This window comes from Serinus canaria, chromosome Z (assembly GCF_022539315.1).
Source record: "Serinus canaria isolate serCan28SL12 chromosome Z, serCan2020, whole genome shotgun sequence".
NCBI classification, from domain to species: domain Eukaryota; kingdom Metazoa; phylum Chordata; class Aves; order Passeriformes; family Fringillidae; genus Serinus; species Serinus canaria.
The window spans coordinates 49,296,448-49,315,755 of NC_066343.1; the positions used below are offsets into that span (position 1 = coordinate 49,296,448).

The 19,308-nt window shown below is 38.5% G+C and overlaps 1 protein-coding gene across 7 annotated transcripts in view; it reads right to left on the minus strand.

Annotated features, from left to right (window-relative positions):
- Positions 1 to 19,308, minus strand: part of SMARCA2 (SWI/SNF related, matrix associated, actin dependent regulator of chromatin, subfamily a, member 2) — a 201,783-nt gene that overhangs the window by 29,779 nt on the left and 152,696 nt on the right. For all 7 annotated transcript variants that reach the window (XM_050987298.1, XM_018918419.3, XM_018918420.3 and 4 more), the window contains 4 exons: positions 18,095 to 18,258; positions 17,120 to 17,347; positions 14,826 to 14,903; positions 8,688 to 8,906 (listed from right to left, as the gene is read on the minus strand). In XM_050987298.1, coding sequence (XP_050843255.1) covers positions 8,688 to 8,906; positions 14,826 to 14,903; positions 17,120 to 17,347; positions 18,095 to 18,258 — 689 coding nt within the window. The remainder of the gene's footprint in view (positions 1 to 8,687; positions 8,907 to 14,825; positions 14,904 to 17,119; positions 17,348 to 18,094; positions 18,259 to 19,308) is intronic.

Below are 19,308 nucleotides of genomic sequence, written 5' to 3' on the forward strand. Positions count from 1 at the left end.
CTATCCTTTAAGTTGCTATAGAAGTGGTTTCTATAGAAGAAGCAGAGCTCTGCATACATATACCAATCTATCAGAAGAATTATTTTGCCTGTATGCATACTGCATAAAAAACATCAGCATAAAGCCTTCCATCACCTGCTCAGGTCTGCCTTCAGAAGACGGCCTTTTACAATAAAGGTCTCACAATTAGCTTCTGATGACAAGGCAAAATATTAAATGGCTCCCTTTTCACAGAGTGAATAAATACCTTGGCCACAATATACACTCTGAAGGTATGGGTAACTTACCCATGTCACAAATGCAAATCAACATATGAAAATGTAATGTCTTTACTAAAAAACCATTAGGTGACAGAAGGTTAGATACCGTATCACCCATCATTGCTACTTTCAAGTCATGTCAGACAACATAACAATGCAGTGGACACAAATATTAAAATGTTTGCTGTTTCTTGTTCCATTGTCATATGCCCCCAGCAACAACAATACTTTAGACCTCCAATGCAGACTTCGGTTCATGTGGGTTTTGTAAATTACTTAATAGCTGTTTTTGTTTCAGATTTAGAGTCATAGAATATCCTGAGTTGGAAGAGTTCAACTCCTGGTCCTGCACAGGAGCACCAGAAAAATCACACCACGTGCCTGAGAGCATTGTGCAAATGCTGCTTGAACACTGTCACACTTGGTAACCACTTTCCTGGGGAGACTCTTCCAGTATGCAAACACAATCTGGGTGAAGAACGTTTTCCTAATACCCAATCTAAACCTCTTCGGATGTAACTTCAGGCCATTCCCTCTGGTCCTGCCACTCATCACCACAGAGCAGAGATCAGTGCTTGCCCCTCCTCTTCCCCTCACAACAAAGTTATAACTGCAATGAGGTCTCCCCTCAATCTCCTTCAGGCAGTTGATTAGAATTTTGAACTTCCATGTAAGGAATATTTCTGGCATCTTAACCACAGAGACTAATTCTTCTTATGAAAAATTTTGCACTTGAAACAGTAATAATATAACAAAACATGAAACCCAGATTTTAACTCACAACTTCCAGGCTATATAAACCGTGTCAGAGGAAACAGCTATTTCAAAGAAAATTAAGTTTATTTTATTCTAATGCTAACAGTACTCCCCACATTTTTTAAAAGTAAGTACTTATTAGCATTACTATTTAAGGTTTTCTAGAGGAGAATAGATTTACAATTCCACTTCAAGGCACATTAATATATGTTATGGTACTTTATATGTAACATTGTATAGTCAAAATCACAGACTGAAATAAAAAGAATCCTATGAAAATATGACTGGTACATACTCCTCATAAACAGCTGTTCAGATTTTTACTGTTTTACTGGTACATACTCCTCATAAACAGCTGTTCAGATTTCCTGACTTGAAGTCTTTCTCACAAAAAAAAAATCAAAGAAAAAAATTTCTTTATGGAGACTATCTCTGAAGTATTTAAAAAGCATTTCAAAGTACTTTTTTAGTTTCCAAAATTAATACTCTTGACCCTGATTCCACATTCTGAGAAAAGACAACAGAATTTCTGTGAAAGTCACCCAGCGTGATCAGGCTCTTTCCCTTAGAAACTAACAAAGCTATTCTGCCAAATAGTGAACCAAAGCTATCAGGTAAATGGATTTAAATTCCCTCTCATCCATGAAAAATCAAGAAAATACCCTTTCTGATTCACTAGTTTTAATTTCACTACAATGTGAAGGTACCCTTTTTTAATTGAGTTTAATGAAAAAGACATGAAAAATATATACTAAGTATACCAAATACAAAAATGGCTCAATGAGGCCTGGAAGTCATGTCCAATTTTATAACCTTTCAAAAAGCAGCTTCCACACGCATAAAATTTATCAGTCTCACACTGAATATTAGAAAATAGTACCTGGAGCATTCTGATGATTACTGGTCACAAAACAGACAACATCCTAGGATGGAAGACTTTTTAATCTTCCAGTAACAGTCTTTTACATGAGACTTGTTTCCCCGTGGAGCTTAACAAATTCAATTGCATGTGCAATTCAATACTACAGAGCAGGGTTTAGATCAAAATACAATTTTCTTCAAATGTACTGCACAAATACTTACTTGATTGTGAAACAGGTTTAGCAGCAGCTCAGGAAACTTTGCAATTGCAACCAGAAATGTTACAGAGTAGAAACAAAGAGAGAAAACCAGGGGTATTACATACATGAACTATGCAGATAAACTATTCACTGGGTAAAAACTCTTTTTTTCCCCTCCTTCTATGAATTTCAGCCTCCAATACAGACTAAACTACAGACTGCAATGCTAATTCTACACAAAGGTATTTCAGTACTTAATGTAGGAAGGCCTAAAAAACAGGCCCTGTGTCAAAGCTGACCTCTAGATGAACTCTCCAACCAAAAGTTGTATGTATCGATTAATTGGTGAAGCATTATTAGCAATATGATATATGTACCTGCTCACTGGTGAAACACGTATTACCTTGTGGGTGGAGGATCAAAGACAACTCCCTTAGTTCCTCCTTGACCCCTGCCAGGCTTTGGGAGAAACCCAACAGGAGGATAAAACCTGACATTTCTGTATTAGAAATAACAGTAGCTTGCTTATTATAAAAGCTGGGCTACTTTCACAGCAAAGTCAAAAGCCTCATTGCCTGCAAAGGGGGATGCACCGCAGGATTTCCCAGCTGCTGGGGGGTGTGGTTCTCCAGTCCTTCATTGTGACACCTTCCCTGGGTTGATATGTAGATCTGGAGGAAGGGTAAACGTAACCTTTCTTAATCACTATAGGCATTTTTTTTATAGTAATGATTAGATGCATTGCTTAGCTCATCCTTTTGTGATTCTTTGCAGTTTTGCATTATAGTAAACTACACTATCCCTTAAGTTGTTTTCTGTCTCTGGCCCTAAGCATCAGCAAAGCACTACTGTAAAATCAAATTCTACTACCCTAGTTTATAAAAATATGTCTTAAAATACCTTTCTAGTATCGATTCTGAAGTTACATATATAGAACTGAAGCTCTCTAAGAAAACACAAACTTACTTGAAGACTTTTAGTAATTTATACCAAGTTGTACCAACAAATTGACCCAAATTTACTATCTCTGCTACCAAGCCTGTTAGCAGACTATTGAAAGTGTGTAAAATCAAAAAGTTAAAGTTTCAGTTGATGAGGAAACAGTTAAAAACACACAATTTTTTTTCCTGCTAGGTAGCTTGATTTATTTTACCATGTAACTTTAGTAAAAGTAAACAACATTTATGTCATTACTATGTTAAACAGTACTCATCAGATATTCTGTATGAGTGAAAGCCAGCACTGTTTTTCTTTAAGTAAGACTGACTAATTACAAACCAAATGCATGAATTTCATTTAAAATTTTAGATCAGCAAAACAAGCATTTCTTTTACATGTCTGCCTAACATAAATTAGATGCTGTTAATTTTGTACTCAGGTATGTTTCCCTGGCAAGCATACAAAGCTATTTCAAATTAACAAGGACAACTAGAGACTATGACTTTATTTATATCACCTAGCCAGCAATTAAACTGCATGAGAAGCTGAAACCAGATGCAATAGTCTTAAGGGTCTTTTACCTATTTAAATAAATCCTCTGTTTCTTGAAGCCTGATCAGGCCATCAAATTCTTAGTAGATGACCCCTCTCAAAAAAATTATGCCATGGGAACCAGCAAAGTATTTTGCAGTTCTGTTAGAAGTGGTGCAGGGACAGAATCTGCTAGAGCATGAAATACGTCCAGAATATAAATGCTTTGTAGATCAGGAAGGAAACTCCTCCTTCTACATTTTTTTTTAAAGGAAATATGGTTGTCATGCCAACGGTTATAAAACAGCAGGCTGCAGCGACAGCTAGTGATGAAACCTGTTTCTGTTTTAAGAGTTTTCCTGGGAGACTGTCAATGAATGACAGGCTGCTCTGGGCAGCAGCACAATCTCACTAAATACTGCCTATGATCACAGGATTGGCTTTTGCTATTATTTTGTCCCTTGCTTCTACACTCAGTTACTTGATCTCCTAGCAAGAAGGGAGCTTGACATCCTAGTCAGTGTACAGGCAGGCATACAGACCTCAAGGTACACGGTCCTTGAGGCGATGTTAGGATCTGCCAGAACTACACTCTCCAGTGTTGGCACCTATCAGCAGATAGTTCAGGGTCTAACTTAAAAAGAGCCATCACCTATTCCACAATCAAGAGCTGTGGCTGCTGAATGAGGCAAAACACCCTGAAAAAGATCTAGTCAACTCCCCAAGACATAAAAGAGACAGCTCAGTACTACACACCAATTTTATGAAACCAACTTACTGATCACAAATTCAAGGTTTTGTTCAGAAAACCCTATGAGAAGATAGCTATAAAGCTGCAACAGCAGCTACAGCAAGAGAAGAAAAGTGAGGGGCGTCCCTCACTGCTGGTAAAAAAAAAATCTTATTCTGTAATACTGCAATAAAAGCAGGCCCATGGTTACCTTTGGAAAATGGCATCTACCAACTTTTTTTTTTTGCTTACATAGTTAGGTATTCCCTTGAATATTACTATTATACTATTGAATATTACTAGTACACTACTATTAAGACATCTTCTAGAGATGCCATTACAGAAAAATCAAACATATCCTCAAAGACACCAAAGTGACTGCTGCTGAGAGCGCAATGGGTGTGAGAAAGAACTCTGTTTCACACACATGAAAAATAAGATAATTTTAAAAAATCCAGAAAACTTACATTACTTACATTTCGTATCTACACAATGAGGTAGTTTTATTCTGAATGTGCAAAAGCAATGTTACATTATAAATGTAATGCCACTGAAGAGACCAAAAAGTATTACAGAATCAGAGAATCACTAGGTTGGAAGAGATCTCCAAGACCACCAAGTCCAACCCATGCCCTAACACCTCAAATAAACTATGGCACTGTTTTTTTGAACACATCTAGGGATGGGGACTCCACCATCTCCCCAGGCAGGCCATTCCAATATTTTACCACCCTCTCTGTGAAAAACTTTTTCAAGCTTCCTGATGCAGCTTGAGACTATATCCTCTGGTTCTGACAATTGTTGCCTGGAGAAAGAAAGCAATCCCACCTGACTACAAACACCTTTCAGGAAGTTCTAGAGAGCAATAAGGTCACCCGTCAGTCTCCTTTTCTCCAGGCTAAACACCCCCAGCTCCCTCAGTCGTTCCTCACAGGGTTTGTGTTCCAAGCCCCTCACCAGCCTCATTGCCTTTCTCTGATGTGCTCCAGTATCTCAATGTCCTTCCCAAACTGAGGGGCCAGAACTGGACACAGCACTCAAGGTGTGGCCTCACCAGTGCCCAGTGCAGGGGAAGAATGACCTCCCTGCTCCTGCTGGCCACACTATTCCTGACACAGGCCAGGATCCTGTTGGCCTTCTTGGCTACCAGGGCACACTGCTGGCTCATGTCCAGTCGGCTGTCACCAGGATCCCCAGGTCCCTTTCCAGCCACACCATCCCCAGCCTGTAACCCTGCAGGGGGTTATTGTGGCCAAAATGCAGGACTTGGACTTGTTCAACTCCATCTTATTGGACTCTGCCCATCCATCCAGCCATTCCAGGTCTCTCTGCAGAGCCCTCCTGCCTTCCAGCAGATCAACACATGTCCCCACCTTGGTGTCATCTGCAAATTTACTAATGAAGGACTCAATCCCCTCATCCATGTTGTCAATGAAGATACTGAACAGAGCTGGCCCCAGCATAGACCCCTGAGGACACCACTGCTGACTGGCCCCAGCTGGATGCAGCACTGCTCACCACCACTCTCTGGCCCGGCCATCCAGCCAGTTCTGAACCCAGCAAAGAGTGCTCCTGTCCAAGCCGTGGGCTGCCAGCTTTTCCAGGAGTGTGCTGTGGGAGACAGTGACAAAGGCCTTGCTGAAGTCCAGGTAAACATCATCAACAGCCCTTCCAGCATGCACCAGGCAGGTCACCTGGTCACAAAAACAGACCACCTTGGTCAAACATGACCTTCCCTTCCTAAAGCCATGCTGGCTGGGTCTGATACCCTGGCCATCCTGTAAGTGCTGCATGATGGCCCTTAATATAAATTGTTCCATTATCTTACCTGGTAGTGAGGTCAGGGTGACTGGTCTATAATGACTAGGATACTCCTTTCTACCCTTTTTGTGAGTGGGTGTTACATTGGCATCTGGAACCTCACCAGTGAGCCAGGAGTTCTTACTAGCAGTTTTTATGCTTCCACTTGTTTCATCACACCCTGAAGTGCACCTGAAAGCATGTTAAACTATGTATACAGTAGAATTATACTAGTAATTACAATGCACTATGAAGCAGTCTAAAGCAGTCTAAGCCTAAGGCAACTTAGTGAATTTGAAACTTGCTTTATTACTCAACAGAGAGAAGTGAGAATAATTTCTCTCAACAGAAGAACAAGCCATGGTTAAAAAGGTAGTAAATGTAGTATATGTATCATCTTGCCTAGCAAGGTTTCTAACTAGGCCTCACAATACAGTCTCAGATGCAAACAATGAAAATAATTACTGCCAAGCATATGGGGACCTGCTAGAAAATTATTTTCAGAGTAGCCCTTTATAACTTTTTATCAAATGGTCCAGCACTTCAGTGTTCTTATTGTCTACAAAAGAGAAGATATGCCTACAAAATCTCAAGATAACACCAAATTCACCCAATGACAGGCTTAAAATTGGGAGTAATTTTGGTGAAGAAAACTAGAAAATTATTAAACAAGGGCATACACTAAATCCTCTTAGGAAGAAAAGATCAACTGTATGAAACATGGTTTTGAAAAGCTTGCAAGGAAGTAGAGCCATAGAAAATGGTTAAGGTCCTACACTGCATCAAAAATTTAACATCAGACCAGACAATACCTTCCATGTTAGAAAATGAACTACTGAACTGTGAGGTTGTACCACAGACGTTATGCAAAAGAACTCCTCATTCAAATGACGATGCATCTGAATTCGGATGTCTAGCTTTTGATCAAACTTGTAGAATGATGTCAGTCACATGTAGAACAACTATGGGAAGTCAGTGAAAATAATCAAGAGATCCAGAAAATGGGAACTATGGAAAAAGACTGCATAATCATGGTTGTTAACCTTTTGAATTTACCCAACTGGGAGACAACTCTCCTCTGACACAAAGAAATGTTAGAAAAAAGAGTGGGTATCAGGCTACTCTGCATGTTCAGAGTTATTAGGACCACATAATTACATGAAAATCCAAGAAGAGAACTCAAATAAAATATAATAAAAAGCCAAACAGTTAGAAACAATCCACTGCAGACTTTTAAGTTCACTGCTCAGAAATGCCTAGAAGAGGTCAGATCCTGAACTTCTATTATAAATGACATAGGACTGGATGATTCTGCCTGCAGTATGACAGGGATCACAGGATTTCTTTTAGGCCTGCTATTTTTGACAATAAAGCCCTCAAAACAAATATAACAGACAACTCAAGTCACGAAACACAAAAGCCAAAGCTAACTTCTATGCAACCACAGCCAAGAGTGTTCCATCATTAAAAGAAGTAGCTTAAAATGACCCTGAGCTATACTGCATGCACTTCCACTGTAGGATAAGGTAAATCTTCAAGAATCCAAACATAAGCTTATGCTTCTAGATCATTCTTTTCCACTTGAAAATGTCAGGTATCAAACCTCTGCAGTTTCAGAGACTTGCTTAAATTTACAGCTGGTGAATAATTCAGGCCTTTTCTCCCCTTAGCAACAGGTCTGCATTAGCTCTTAGTACAGTACTGCACCATGCAGTCTCCCAGACATCCCATTTTAAACTAAGTAGGTAAGATTTTTACCTATCTTTAGCGAATTACACAAAACCTACAAGGTATATTCTTGTTGCTATTGTCTGTAATCAAACAGATGAGTTTTTATAACAAAATGTAGTCTGTCAAACCATGTAAATTAGTTTTGCACTTATAATATTTCACTTATAAATTTTGGAAATCATACTATAATAAAATTTTTGAAAAGCCTTTCCAACCATCACCTTTTTACCATGCACTTGCTACCACACTGAAAAGACACACACAATATTATTCATGGAATGTAGATTTCAAAGAATAGCAAGAGACAAAATCCCAGATTTCATGTTAGTTTAGTGTAAAATCTTTGCTTTCAGGTCCTAAATTCTTAAATCATTTATCAAATGTTTTGATCTCAGTGCAGCTAATAAATGCTCAATACTTGGAAATTAAATAGCCTGAGAGAAAGAAAATTTAAGTGAAAATTTCTGAATTCTTAAAAGTATTAAATATAGGCATTTAAAAATATAATAAGCTTGCATGGCACAGAAAGTTTTAATATACAGTGACTAATGGTTTTCATGAATATTGAACAATTCTTCATGCATCTGAAAGACGACACTTAGAAAAGTACCTGAAGATATAAGATCCATGCAAATAAGAACAGTTCCAATAGAATGCTATCATAGTCCCGACTCAGCATTTAGTAACACTGATTCAAGTTTCTGCAGAGCAGTTCAAAACTTACTTATATCTTCAAAACAGCAGCAGAAGCCGGATAATGAGGATATTTTAGGCCTAAAAATGTGCTCTCCCTGGTGCAGTCTCCAAAATGAGAAGAAAAACCCACCACAGATGAGTAAATTTGAAGTGTAAAAAACAACCAATCAACCAACAACCTACCCGCAGCCACTGTTTCTCTGTGAGAGCATCACTGTAGTCCACATCCCTGCGCTGACGGGATCCTCTTCCAAATATTTTCTCTTCTTCTTCTTCACATGTGAGCCTTTCAACTTCAGCATCATCCTTAATAATCCAGGATGGTAATTCATCCTCCTCCATCAAGCGAGGTTTACGTTTAGGGTTTCTGGCATCCTCCCTGCGACGATCCATGTCCATGCGCTGCAATGGTAATTGGAAAAGGATAAAAAAGTTTTAAAGGCAATTATTAAGTGAACTACGTCAATGCCCACCTCTCTAATAACTCTTGAAACTTTAAACAAAGTCCTTCCCAGATATCTCCCTTTTATAAAATTCCAAAATATTCTAAAATGCTTCTGTAAAGAGAAGCTACACTCAATTGTTCATTTCCAGTCATATTCACTACTTCATAACTAGCTTTCACTGAAGGAACTAAGACAACACAAAGGCGAGTGATATAAAGCAGATCATGAGAACACTGCTGCCCCCATAAAATTTTACTACTACGTAACTAAAAAGAGTAACTAAAAATACACTACTTTTGTTACCCTGAATATCAAAAGAAAATTTAAAAGCTGGTTTAAGAAACAAAGACCAAAGGAGAACTAATAAATTCAGAGAAAGGCTTGTTTACAGAGCCAAACAGCCAAAATGCTTGAACCCCAGAATTTTTTTCTGGTCTTATTGCTTTATCAGACAAAAATCAAAACACAACAATATCAGATAAGCTTAGGTGAAGTGCTACGAACATAAGAAGGTGATGTTAAGACTTTCAGCTGAAATTTAAATAATGATTCATTTCAAGTGTGGTGAACAACAGCTCAGACAGAGAGACAGAGGATACATTCCTATAATCTACTGTAGATTCATCAGCGAGGTGTTTTTTATAATCCTCCTGCAGAAGCATCCACCTCTATCAACTACATACTGACCTGGCTCTCATGGTCCCATGAACTGCACCTGCATTGTCTTAAGTACTAAATCAGGTAATATGAATAGGCATTTCAAACTGGCCTTTTGAAGAACATACTTAACATTCAGCAATCAGCTGCTAAGCAGAGAAAACAACAAGATGGCCACCAACACTTCACTTTTGTATTTGAAAAAAATTATGTTAATAGACTGGTATCAGAATTGGCTGTAGCATCATATGAGGCTACTGCTTTGGCCACTATAACTTCATACAAAACCATTCTTGATTATGTACAAATGTCTCCCTTGTGAACATGATGCTGCACTTAACACATGATGCCATCTAGACATATCATCCATTTACAGCCTTAGCCAAATCACAGACGTGCATTAAATCAGAGGTATTATCTCACCAGAGGGACAGCTAAAACCCAGCCAAATATAAAAACAGGATTAGTAATGGCACCATTGAATACGCTGAATCTTGGCACTTCTCAAACATGAGTATCTCTAAAATATGACCTCAGGAAGTGCATCTTGCACCTTGTCTTCATCACTTTGCCGTACACGCTATCTGATATCTAAACTCAGTGAGAAGCAGAAAGCAAGAAGTGGTCTTTAGTCTGCAGGTCCAACTATGTTCAAGAAGCAACTATAAATACATGGGCAATTTCCCTGTTCCCCATTACTTCAGACAACAGCAAATGGGCTGTGCAACCTGTAGTTTTTTTATAGCAGACTTCCATATTTCACCTATTAAAGAATGTCCCATTCAATTTGTATTAATTTCAAAAAGTCTCATTCAAGCCAAACATGTGGCTTGGTTTATTCTAACATGACAACCAGAGAGCTGCAACCAAGAGACAGCTCAAATGGGATAAATGAAATAGATTTCTCTATTTCTATTAGTTAGCTGAGAACTTGAGTGAAGTCAAGAGACATCGTATTTTAATGCCACTAAGAACATGAAGTCAATGCTAAAATTTTGTATTTTTTCCCCAATGACTATGTTTCTTTGTCTAACACAAAAACAGAACATGAAGATAAAATATTATAATAGCTGTTTTCTTGTTGCAGTGTGATGTCATGGTTTGCCTTAGATAGCAGGGAATTATCAGGGAGGAACCCAGGGTAAGTGTGTCAAGTCACATCTTCCCTCTCCCTTGCTCCCTGCTGAGCACTGCCTGTCAATCTTAGCAATTCAGAAGGGCATCGAGTGATTGGGCAGATTCAAAAGACGCCCTCTACCCCCAGGGAGACATTGGGCCATCCAGGTGTCCTTTGTCCCTGGTTGGTGAGCCTCCTACCCCTTCCCTCTCCCCAGGGTTAGAAGAGCTAGCAACCATGTGGTTCGGGAGTTCTGTTGGAACTGTTGCTGGATTCAGAAGCCTGTGGGCCAGAATAAATCTCTGGATAAAAACCCTCCATCAGAGCTGACTCCTTTCCTTCACCACCGCCTCAAAGCTTCTCCACCAGAGGCAAACCTGAGGACCACTAGAGCTCCTGCATGCCCGGACTTGCCTCCAAGCACCCAGCTGCAGCATCCAGCTAGCCAAAAGATGTCTCAGGTGAAAACACCACAGTGCTGCTATTTGGTCAAGCAGTGAGGGTCAGACAAGCCCAGGCACATCCCGTCCAGCTATACTGATAATTAGTCCAATATTTTCTGGTATAAAAATGCTTGGGAAGGAAAATTAAAGACAGTATCAGTTAATCTGAGATATCAGAGATACAAACTGACTTTTTCTCCTGAGGATACTATTCAAACCATATTTACACCTGGGAAACCTCCAGTTCTATCTTCCCATATCTTTCCAAACCTGTGTTTCCAAGAGAAATCTAAATTATTTTTATATAACTAATATGTTCACTGTAAATAAGGCCTAAATAGTAAAAATAATGTACTACCACTACTTAAACCTAGGCAAAGAACTTCAATGTTGGCACAGCCAAGGCCCAAAATTTCCAGTTTAGAAAAACCACAGAGCACTGCTGTCCTGTGAATTGTGGATGGTTATCTTAAACTTTCCAAATTATAACTAGAAGAGTCCTTGGAAGAAACATCAAAGCCATTTCATGTAAAAGCTTTGAACTTATAATTAAGAGAGACCTTGAAAAAAACATTCAAGCCACTCAATGTAAAATCAGTAATTTATACACCCAGTTCTAGTAGATTGCCCATTTCACTTCAAGGAGATTAACTGTATTAGCACAGAGTTTTGGTACCCATTTGGCCTTCCACTTTAAAGGCATTTTTTACACCAAAAATCATGTTCTTTTAATGTTTTCTTTATTTAAGCACTTTTAACACTAAGGGGGACCATTTCTTTTCCAGGTAAAGTAACTTAATGAAGCATTCTTATGCAATGACAAGAGTTGTACAGATCACATAAACCCCTGATTTTTCCCTGAGTATTTTCCAAATTTTTCTACTATGTGAAGCCTCTAAAAGCCACAGGAACAAAGTCCACTTGTACACGCCTTCTCTCTGAACAGTGTGTTTAGCTCCACAACTACAATTCAGGTCCTGTGTCAAACAACACTTCTAACCTGCAAAGTGACTGAAGAAGAGATGCTCATGGAACTGATCTTTCTTGTTGCTCACTTCAAATAAGTGTAATACATGCTTTTACACATGTAACACACTATGACACCCAAACACATTTGTTGTTGGGTATTGCAGACTCCTGAATTCTGATTACATATGCACAGCTTTAAAAGGGAATGGAGTGGGCACAGGTATCACTATAGTAAAGAAAATACAGACTACCTTTTGCTCTTTATTTGACTATGCAAGACTTGAAATATTGATAGAAAGACAAATAGCTCTGATTGCCAAACTTGCTTTTCAGATTTTTCTTTTATAAAGCAACAGTTTACAAAAAATTAAAACAATTTTTTATATTAACAATTTAAACTATTTCTTAGCTATTAACATTTAACTACAATCTTATTGTCTTACTATTTTCAAACCTTGAGTTTCAAAGCATGTACTTTTGCCTCTTGAAATTTTTAATACCAACTACTCCTTACTTTCCCTTAAAAATGTCCATGTAAATTAATATAAAAAACATGCATTCAGCACACATAGCTTCACAAACGACTTGGATGCAGGACTTGAAGAAATACTAAGCAAGTTCACAGAAAGAAAAACCAATTGAGACGAGCTAGTGACTCCCTCAAAAGCAGGGAGGGACTGCAGAGAGACCTTGACAAATGAGAGGACTAGGAAATTACCAACCATATGAAGTTCAAAAAGGCTGAGAGCCAGATTCTGCTTCTGGGATGGGAGAGCCCTGGAATGTACAGACAGACTGGGAAATGAGATGCTGGAAACACCACTACAGAAAAGGCCCTGGGAGTCTGGGGTTATGGCCAGCAGTGCCCTGGCAGCCAGGAGGGCCACCTGTGTCCTGGGGGACATCAGGCACAGCATGGCCAGCTGGGCAAGGGAGGGGATTGTCCTGCTCTGCTCTGCACTGGGGCAGTCTCACCTAAAGTGCTGGGGGCAGTTCTGGGTGCCACAGTGTAAATGAGATACAAAACTATTGGAAAGTGTCCAAAGGAGGACCATGAGGATGATGAAGGGCCTTGAGAGGATCCCTTATGAGGAGCAGCTGTGGTCACCTGTTTTTTTCAATCTGGAGAAGAGTGAGGGGAGACCTCATTACAGTCAAGCTCATGACGGGAAGAGCAGGGGCAGTTACTGATCTCTTCTCTGTGGTGCACAGTGACAGGACCTGATGGAAAGGCCTGAAGTTGTGTCAGAGATGGTTTAGGCTGGTATCAGGAAAAGGTTCTTCACCCAGAGAGCCACAGAGCACTGGAACAGGCTCCCCAGAGAAGCTGTCACAACACCAAGCCTGACAGAGTTCAAGAAGTCTTTGGACAATGCTCTCAGACACATGGTGTGATTTTTGGCATGTCCTGTGCAGGGCCAGGAAGTGGAATCGACCCCTGTGGGTCCCTTTCAGCTCAGCATATTCTGTGATTCTGTGAAAACTGTCTTTACTCCAGGCTCCTCAACTTGTTTTACATTACATAGCCTTCAGATTTAATACTAAAAGTTGAAGAAAACAGATACAAATTCATCGCTACTTTCAACCATGGATTAGTTCTTCCCTTCTGGGTCTGAAGGAGATATCAGAAGCTCTTTTCTAGCAGCAAATCCACCTTCACAAAATTCAGGGTATGTTCAGTCAATAATTCAGATGAAATTATTTGAGTTTTGGATCAAATGGCCACCTCTTGGTTTGTGTCATGCAAATCTCCTTACACTCAAATCACCAATGGAAGAGTTTAAAAAGACAGGTGTCTGTAAACACTCCTTTTCTGTGCAACCTGGCTTGAGAGATTTCATTTCTGAGTAACACTTAATAAAGCTTGAAAACACTTAACTGGCAAATCAGCAAGAGTAAAAGAAGAATCATATGAGGTAATATGGCCTTTTCCAACAGTGTACATGAACAACTGTAACTTACACAAAAAGGACCCCTGCATGCTTGTGTAACAGCAAATTTTTACAGATGAATTTGTAAGCAGAAGACAATGAGGGAATAAAACCTGTACTGGGTACACAGGTTTTGCATTTCAGCAATTATTCCATCAGTGCTGCAGTAGCATAACAAAAAGGAAAGTACTAATAAAAAGAAGTGGCTCACATTTGGACCACTAGCTCTATTTTGGTAACTGTTCCAACAGTTGTAGCAGCAGAGATGCAGCTAACTGGATTCCTGACAAAACCATCAACAATACCCCAGTTAACTCACCAAGCAAACAGCATTGTTAGTCTATTAATTTACTACCTTTTTAAGTTCCTGTAGTCCTTGCCAATATCAAAGTCCAAAAGTAAGACAAAATGTTGACTAGAAATAGTATGCGTAGAATTAGCAAGCCAAACTATGACTGACACTTTTGAACTATAAATTTCTCAGGTTGTCTCAAACTCTTCCTCTAGATTGTCACTGTTTCACTGACAGCAAGCAATCTCTGAAGACTCTGTGGCATTTGAGGAACTCTGCATTTAAGCAGACTACAGTTTTTTCCTCAGATGAGCAACACACGTAAATAAAACCTACTTCTCCAGTAAAGTTTTGACAAACTTGAGTGATAAAAAGGTTAAGGCCTTTATTAAAAACACTAGAGAAGATGATTTTTTTATAAAAATCACTAGAGAAGATAATTTTTTTTATGATTACCCATCCTCACCATAAAGAGATCAAATTCCTCCTCACGTCGAGCAATCATCTGATTCAGTGTCTCATCATCAGGAACTTCATCTTCTTCCTGGTTAGAAAGATGGATAAAATCATTAGGAAGTATTCACATGCACTTTGAACTAACCATCAGTTCAGAGCTCCACTGACCCTCTTTCTCTGACAACATGTGGGAGCATTTAAACTGAAATGAAACCTTTTAAACTGTTCAGCTATTCAGAAGATTCAGATACCATAAGATGGTAAGAATGATAAATGAGACTTATTACTCCCTTCAAATTTTGAGAATGAGGAAATTACCAAATACAAAACCAGGAAATTTTGGCTTGTGGTTTTCCTGGGTCAGAAGCACAGTTAGTGCTTTTGTTAAAAAGCAAAATCGATGTATTTCTGTTCTGCTATTCTACAATATTCCTTTAGAAATGCCATTCTAGATTTTGAAGTTTTTCCCATCAAAGCAAGATGACTGAAAAATTCCTGATTAAATGATAATAATGAAACATGTTTTTATCTTGGAAAATAACGCTGCTGATACACTTTCTCTTGACCATTTTCCGCTTACAAATTGAGACGAGAAAATTTTACTGCAGACAAAATGAATTTTTTCATAAAAACAGAAACAGGCACTAGAGAAACAATTTAGAATGGTAGTGTTCAGCTGAAAATGTTAAAGTTAAAACTATTATGATACTCACTTTAAAACAAAGCCTAAAATATTCAGTCTTCCTACCTGAATTGTATAGTCTCTGTTCATAAAGAAGTATTACTTGAAAGCTTCAGCTAGGAGTCAGACTACAACACCAATGCTTTAAAGACTGATGGTGGGCTATGGCAAATAAACCATTTTTAAATCTGCTTGCTTCGGGATGGCAGATTAAGTACATAACATACAGGAAATAAATTGTTCTGAAGTCATCTACAAAATAAGGCATGTCACGCAGGCCTGAGCAGCAGTCCTGACTTCTGAAACACTGTCAGATAAATGCTTCAGAAACAAACGTACTCCATTTTTTTAAAAATTCACAGATTACTGAAAATGTCTGCTGGTTTCCTACTCATATAGAAAGTGTGGTCTGCTTTAGAGCTACAGGTTTACTTTAAAAAAAATGTTACATATATATATATCACCAAATTTCTGCATTAACATCACAAATAAAAAACAATTACTGATAAAAGTGTTTTGTCACTCTTCTTTAATTTCTATGAAAAATACTAAAACAATACAAAATTTCATCTTTACCATGCTTTCCTAAGTGCAAAATGAAGAGTTTACACAAAAGGATTAATGACTAAAGAATAAACTCCTTGATCTTTGAAACTTTACTCCATATAATGAAGGATGCTAATGAAACACAGCCTGTACAATCTCCTCCTACTAGTGTGCACTTTATTCAGACACACAAGCTCCACTCAGAGGCAAGACTGGTGTCAAAAGCTCTGTCTTTAACCAATACAGCGTATTTTCAAGGTGGGAAAAAGTCAGTGCTGATCAAAAATTTCTCGGTGTGTGTCATCAGTATAACTGACACATTTATTTAATCTCTCCCAAACACAGCTTTTGTCCAAATACTGAATTTTGTTCAAATTAAGAGAAGAGTCTGCAGTGAAAGGCAAAAGAATAGGTTCATCATTCCATACTCAGAGTTCCATAAAAGAACACAATGAAAAGAGAGTTCAGTGTTCCTCCCTTCCCACTACTAAAAGAAAAGACTTGACAGCTCATTTTAAACAGCTAATTATTTCTTAAAGAGAAAGTGGTGATGGAAAATCTGGTTTGGACAGAGCACCAGAAAGAAAGTTACTTCTGGGCTTGTCCTAAGCCCAAGGCATATCAAAGCAGATCTTAACTCTTAAAATAGATTCCAAAGGAAGTACAATAAGCAGGGTCCTTCAAAACTGAAACCTAGGTAGTACTAGCTGCTCAGCATGTCTGAAAATCAAACTGCCTAGCTGAACATATATATTGGACTTAGGAAATGGTTTATAATGTGTTCTGGAAAAAAAAATCTTTGTTTGAATGCAATTATTTGCCAAAATTATAATGGGTAGAATAGGTTTTAAGTTGCAATGCGTAATTCTGCACTAAGATTGAACTACAACCATTACATCATAACCAGTAGGTTACAAGCTATTACCGTGACTATAAAAAAAAATTAAGTTATTTCTCTAAATGGATGCTAAGAAATTAAAACAAAATTTTTAATTTCAAGAGTTATGACAATCTTTGTAAATGATGAATAAAAGAAGAGTCAGTACTTTCTGAGTAATTATTTTTAACTACCTTACCTCATTTTCTTCTTCATGCTCCAATATAGCTTGGAGGAAAGCTCTCCTTTCATGGCTTGAAGATTTCTGATCAAACATTCCTGCCTGAATAACTTTTTGATCTACATTCAGCTTATACTTTGCCGCAGCAAGTATCTTCTCTTCCACACTGTTCACAGTGCACAGTCGCAGGACTCTAACTTCATTCTGCTGACCAATTCGGTGAGCTCTATCCTGGGCCTGCAAGTCCTATTAGGAAAAGAACACAGAGAGTAATTTAACAGAGAGAGTGAATGCAGATAGTAAAACTCCTTTTTAGTCTCAATTCCCTTACATTTTACATATGGTCATTAAGTATTATGTGAATTGCATACACTTGCACAATAGCTGAAAACACACACACAGCTATGCAGTTGCAGGGATATTGAACTTACTTTCTTACAAATAAGAAAAAAAAAAAAGATGGCAAAGGCATAATTCAGTTACCCCTTCTGGCTTTTTAAAACAAGCCAAAGTGGTGTGAAATCCTCTTTTTCTGGTATCTGTAGATACTACTAAACACCACAGAGTAAGCTGGCCTCAGGCCAAGATAACTGCATTCACACAGTCACCTAATTTCACGAGACAGGTAGCGATCAGCATAGCTTTTACTGAAGTATTACAAACTACCTACCAAATGCTAGTGAGGTGGTTATTATATCCTAAGGGTTAAAGAATGAGTACAGTTATACTAATGAAGCAGGTTTATAACACCCCTACCACTGAGGATGCTACAAGACTAAGATAAAATATATATATAGGACAGAATTAGTTCACCGATTCAAACATTTCCTGATTGTGGCAGTTCGCCTCACTAATTCCTCTCAAAGCAGCATTTTATCTCTTCCTTGGATTTTTTCCTATCATCCCAGGCTACACCATCTATTCAAAGAAGCAACTCAAAACTGCATCATGGATTCTTTGCACATTTTATGAAGATAAGAAAATAAATATAACCTGATGAGGATTCCAGTCACTATCAAAGATTATAACAGTGTCAGCAGCCTGGAGATTTAAGCCTAGCCCTCCAGCCCTTGTACTCAACAAAAAGATAAAGTATTGTGATCCAGGTTCATTGAACTTCTTCAACAGAGCAGCTCGATCCTCTGATTTTGTTGTGCCTGAAAAAAAATTAAAAATATCACATAATAAAGTTGTGAACTGAAATAATATAAATACACTGTCTGTTGCTAAAACTACATGTGAAAGGGTTATTTTAGTGCACTGGTTTTTGACATCTTTGCCACATTTTCCATAACACTGGCCATGAATGTTTAGGTCAACTGCCTATCACACTTATGTCATGGACTTCTAAAGGTCTCTTTCAATGCATTTGTTTTGACATTTCTAAAGTAGATGCTAAAATGTTGGCTAACATTGTTATACCTTTTTATAACTCACATAAATTTCAATTGAAACTACTATATACAAACAGAAGAGAGCTCTAGTCTTGATTAATGCCTTCTGGCTAGAGCAGCATTAAATATTTTTAAAAGCTACTTATAGAGAGATTTATCAAAATGTCACTATTTGCCTTTGGAGTTATAGTTAATACCAAAAGACTGCAAATTCTTAAAATGTCCCATCTTGAGGGTGATATATGTATAGAAGATAACATTACAAATTTTTTTTTTGTTACTATGGTGGGTTGTTCCCCAGCTGGCTTCCACATACACACCCCGGCCTCCCCATACTCAGCAGTACATGGAGAGGAAACAAAACAGTAAAGCTCCTGTGCTGAGAAAAAGGCAGCCTAACTGAAATGAAAAGTGTGTGTGCAAGGATAAGAAGAGGAATTTATTTCCCCTTCCCAGCAGCAAACAGATGTTCAGCTGCTTCCTGGGAAGCAGGGCCTCAGCACCAGTAATGACTAATTGGGAAGACAAATGCCATAACAAGTGATGTCCCTGCATCCTCCTCTTTTCCCTCAGGTTTTATGGCTGTTCACAACCCTTTGGTCAGCCTGGGTCTACTGTCTTATCTGGGTCTCAGTTCAGTGCAGCCTTGCAGGCCTTGGGGGAGAGGGGTGTTTGGAGATAAAGCCTTGACGCTCCAAGTGCTGCTCAGCAATAGTCTAATACCAGGGTGCTGTCACTGGTGGTGTTACAAGTGCAAAGTACAGCATTACACTAGCTGCTAGGAGGAAAATTACTCCACTCATCTGTAGCCAC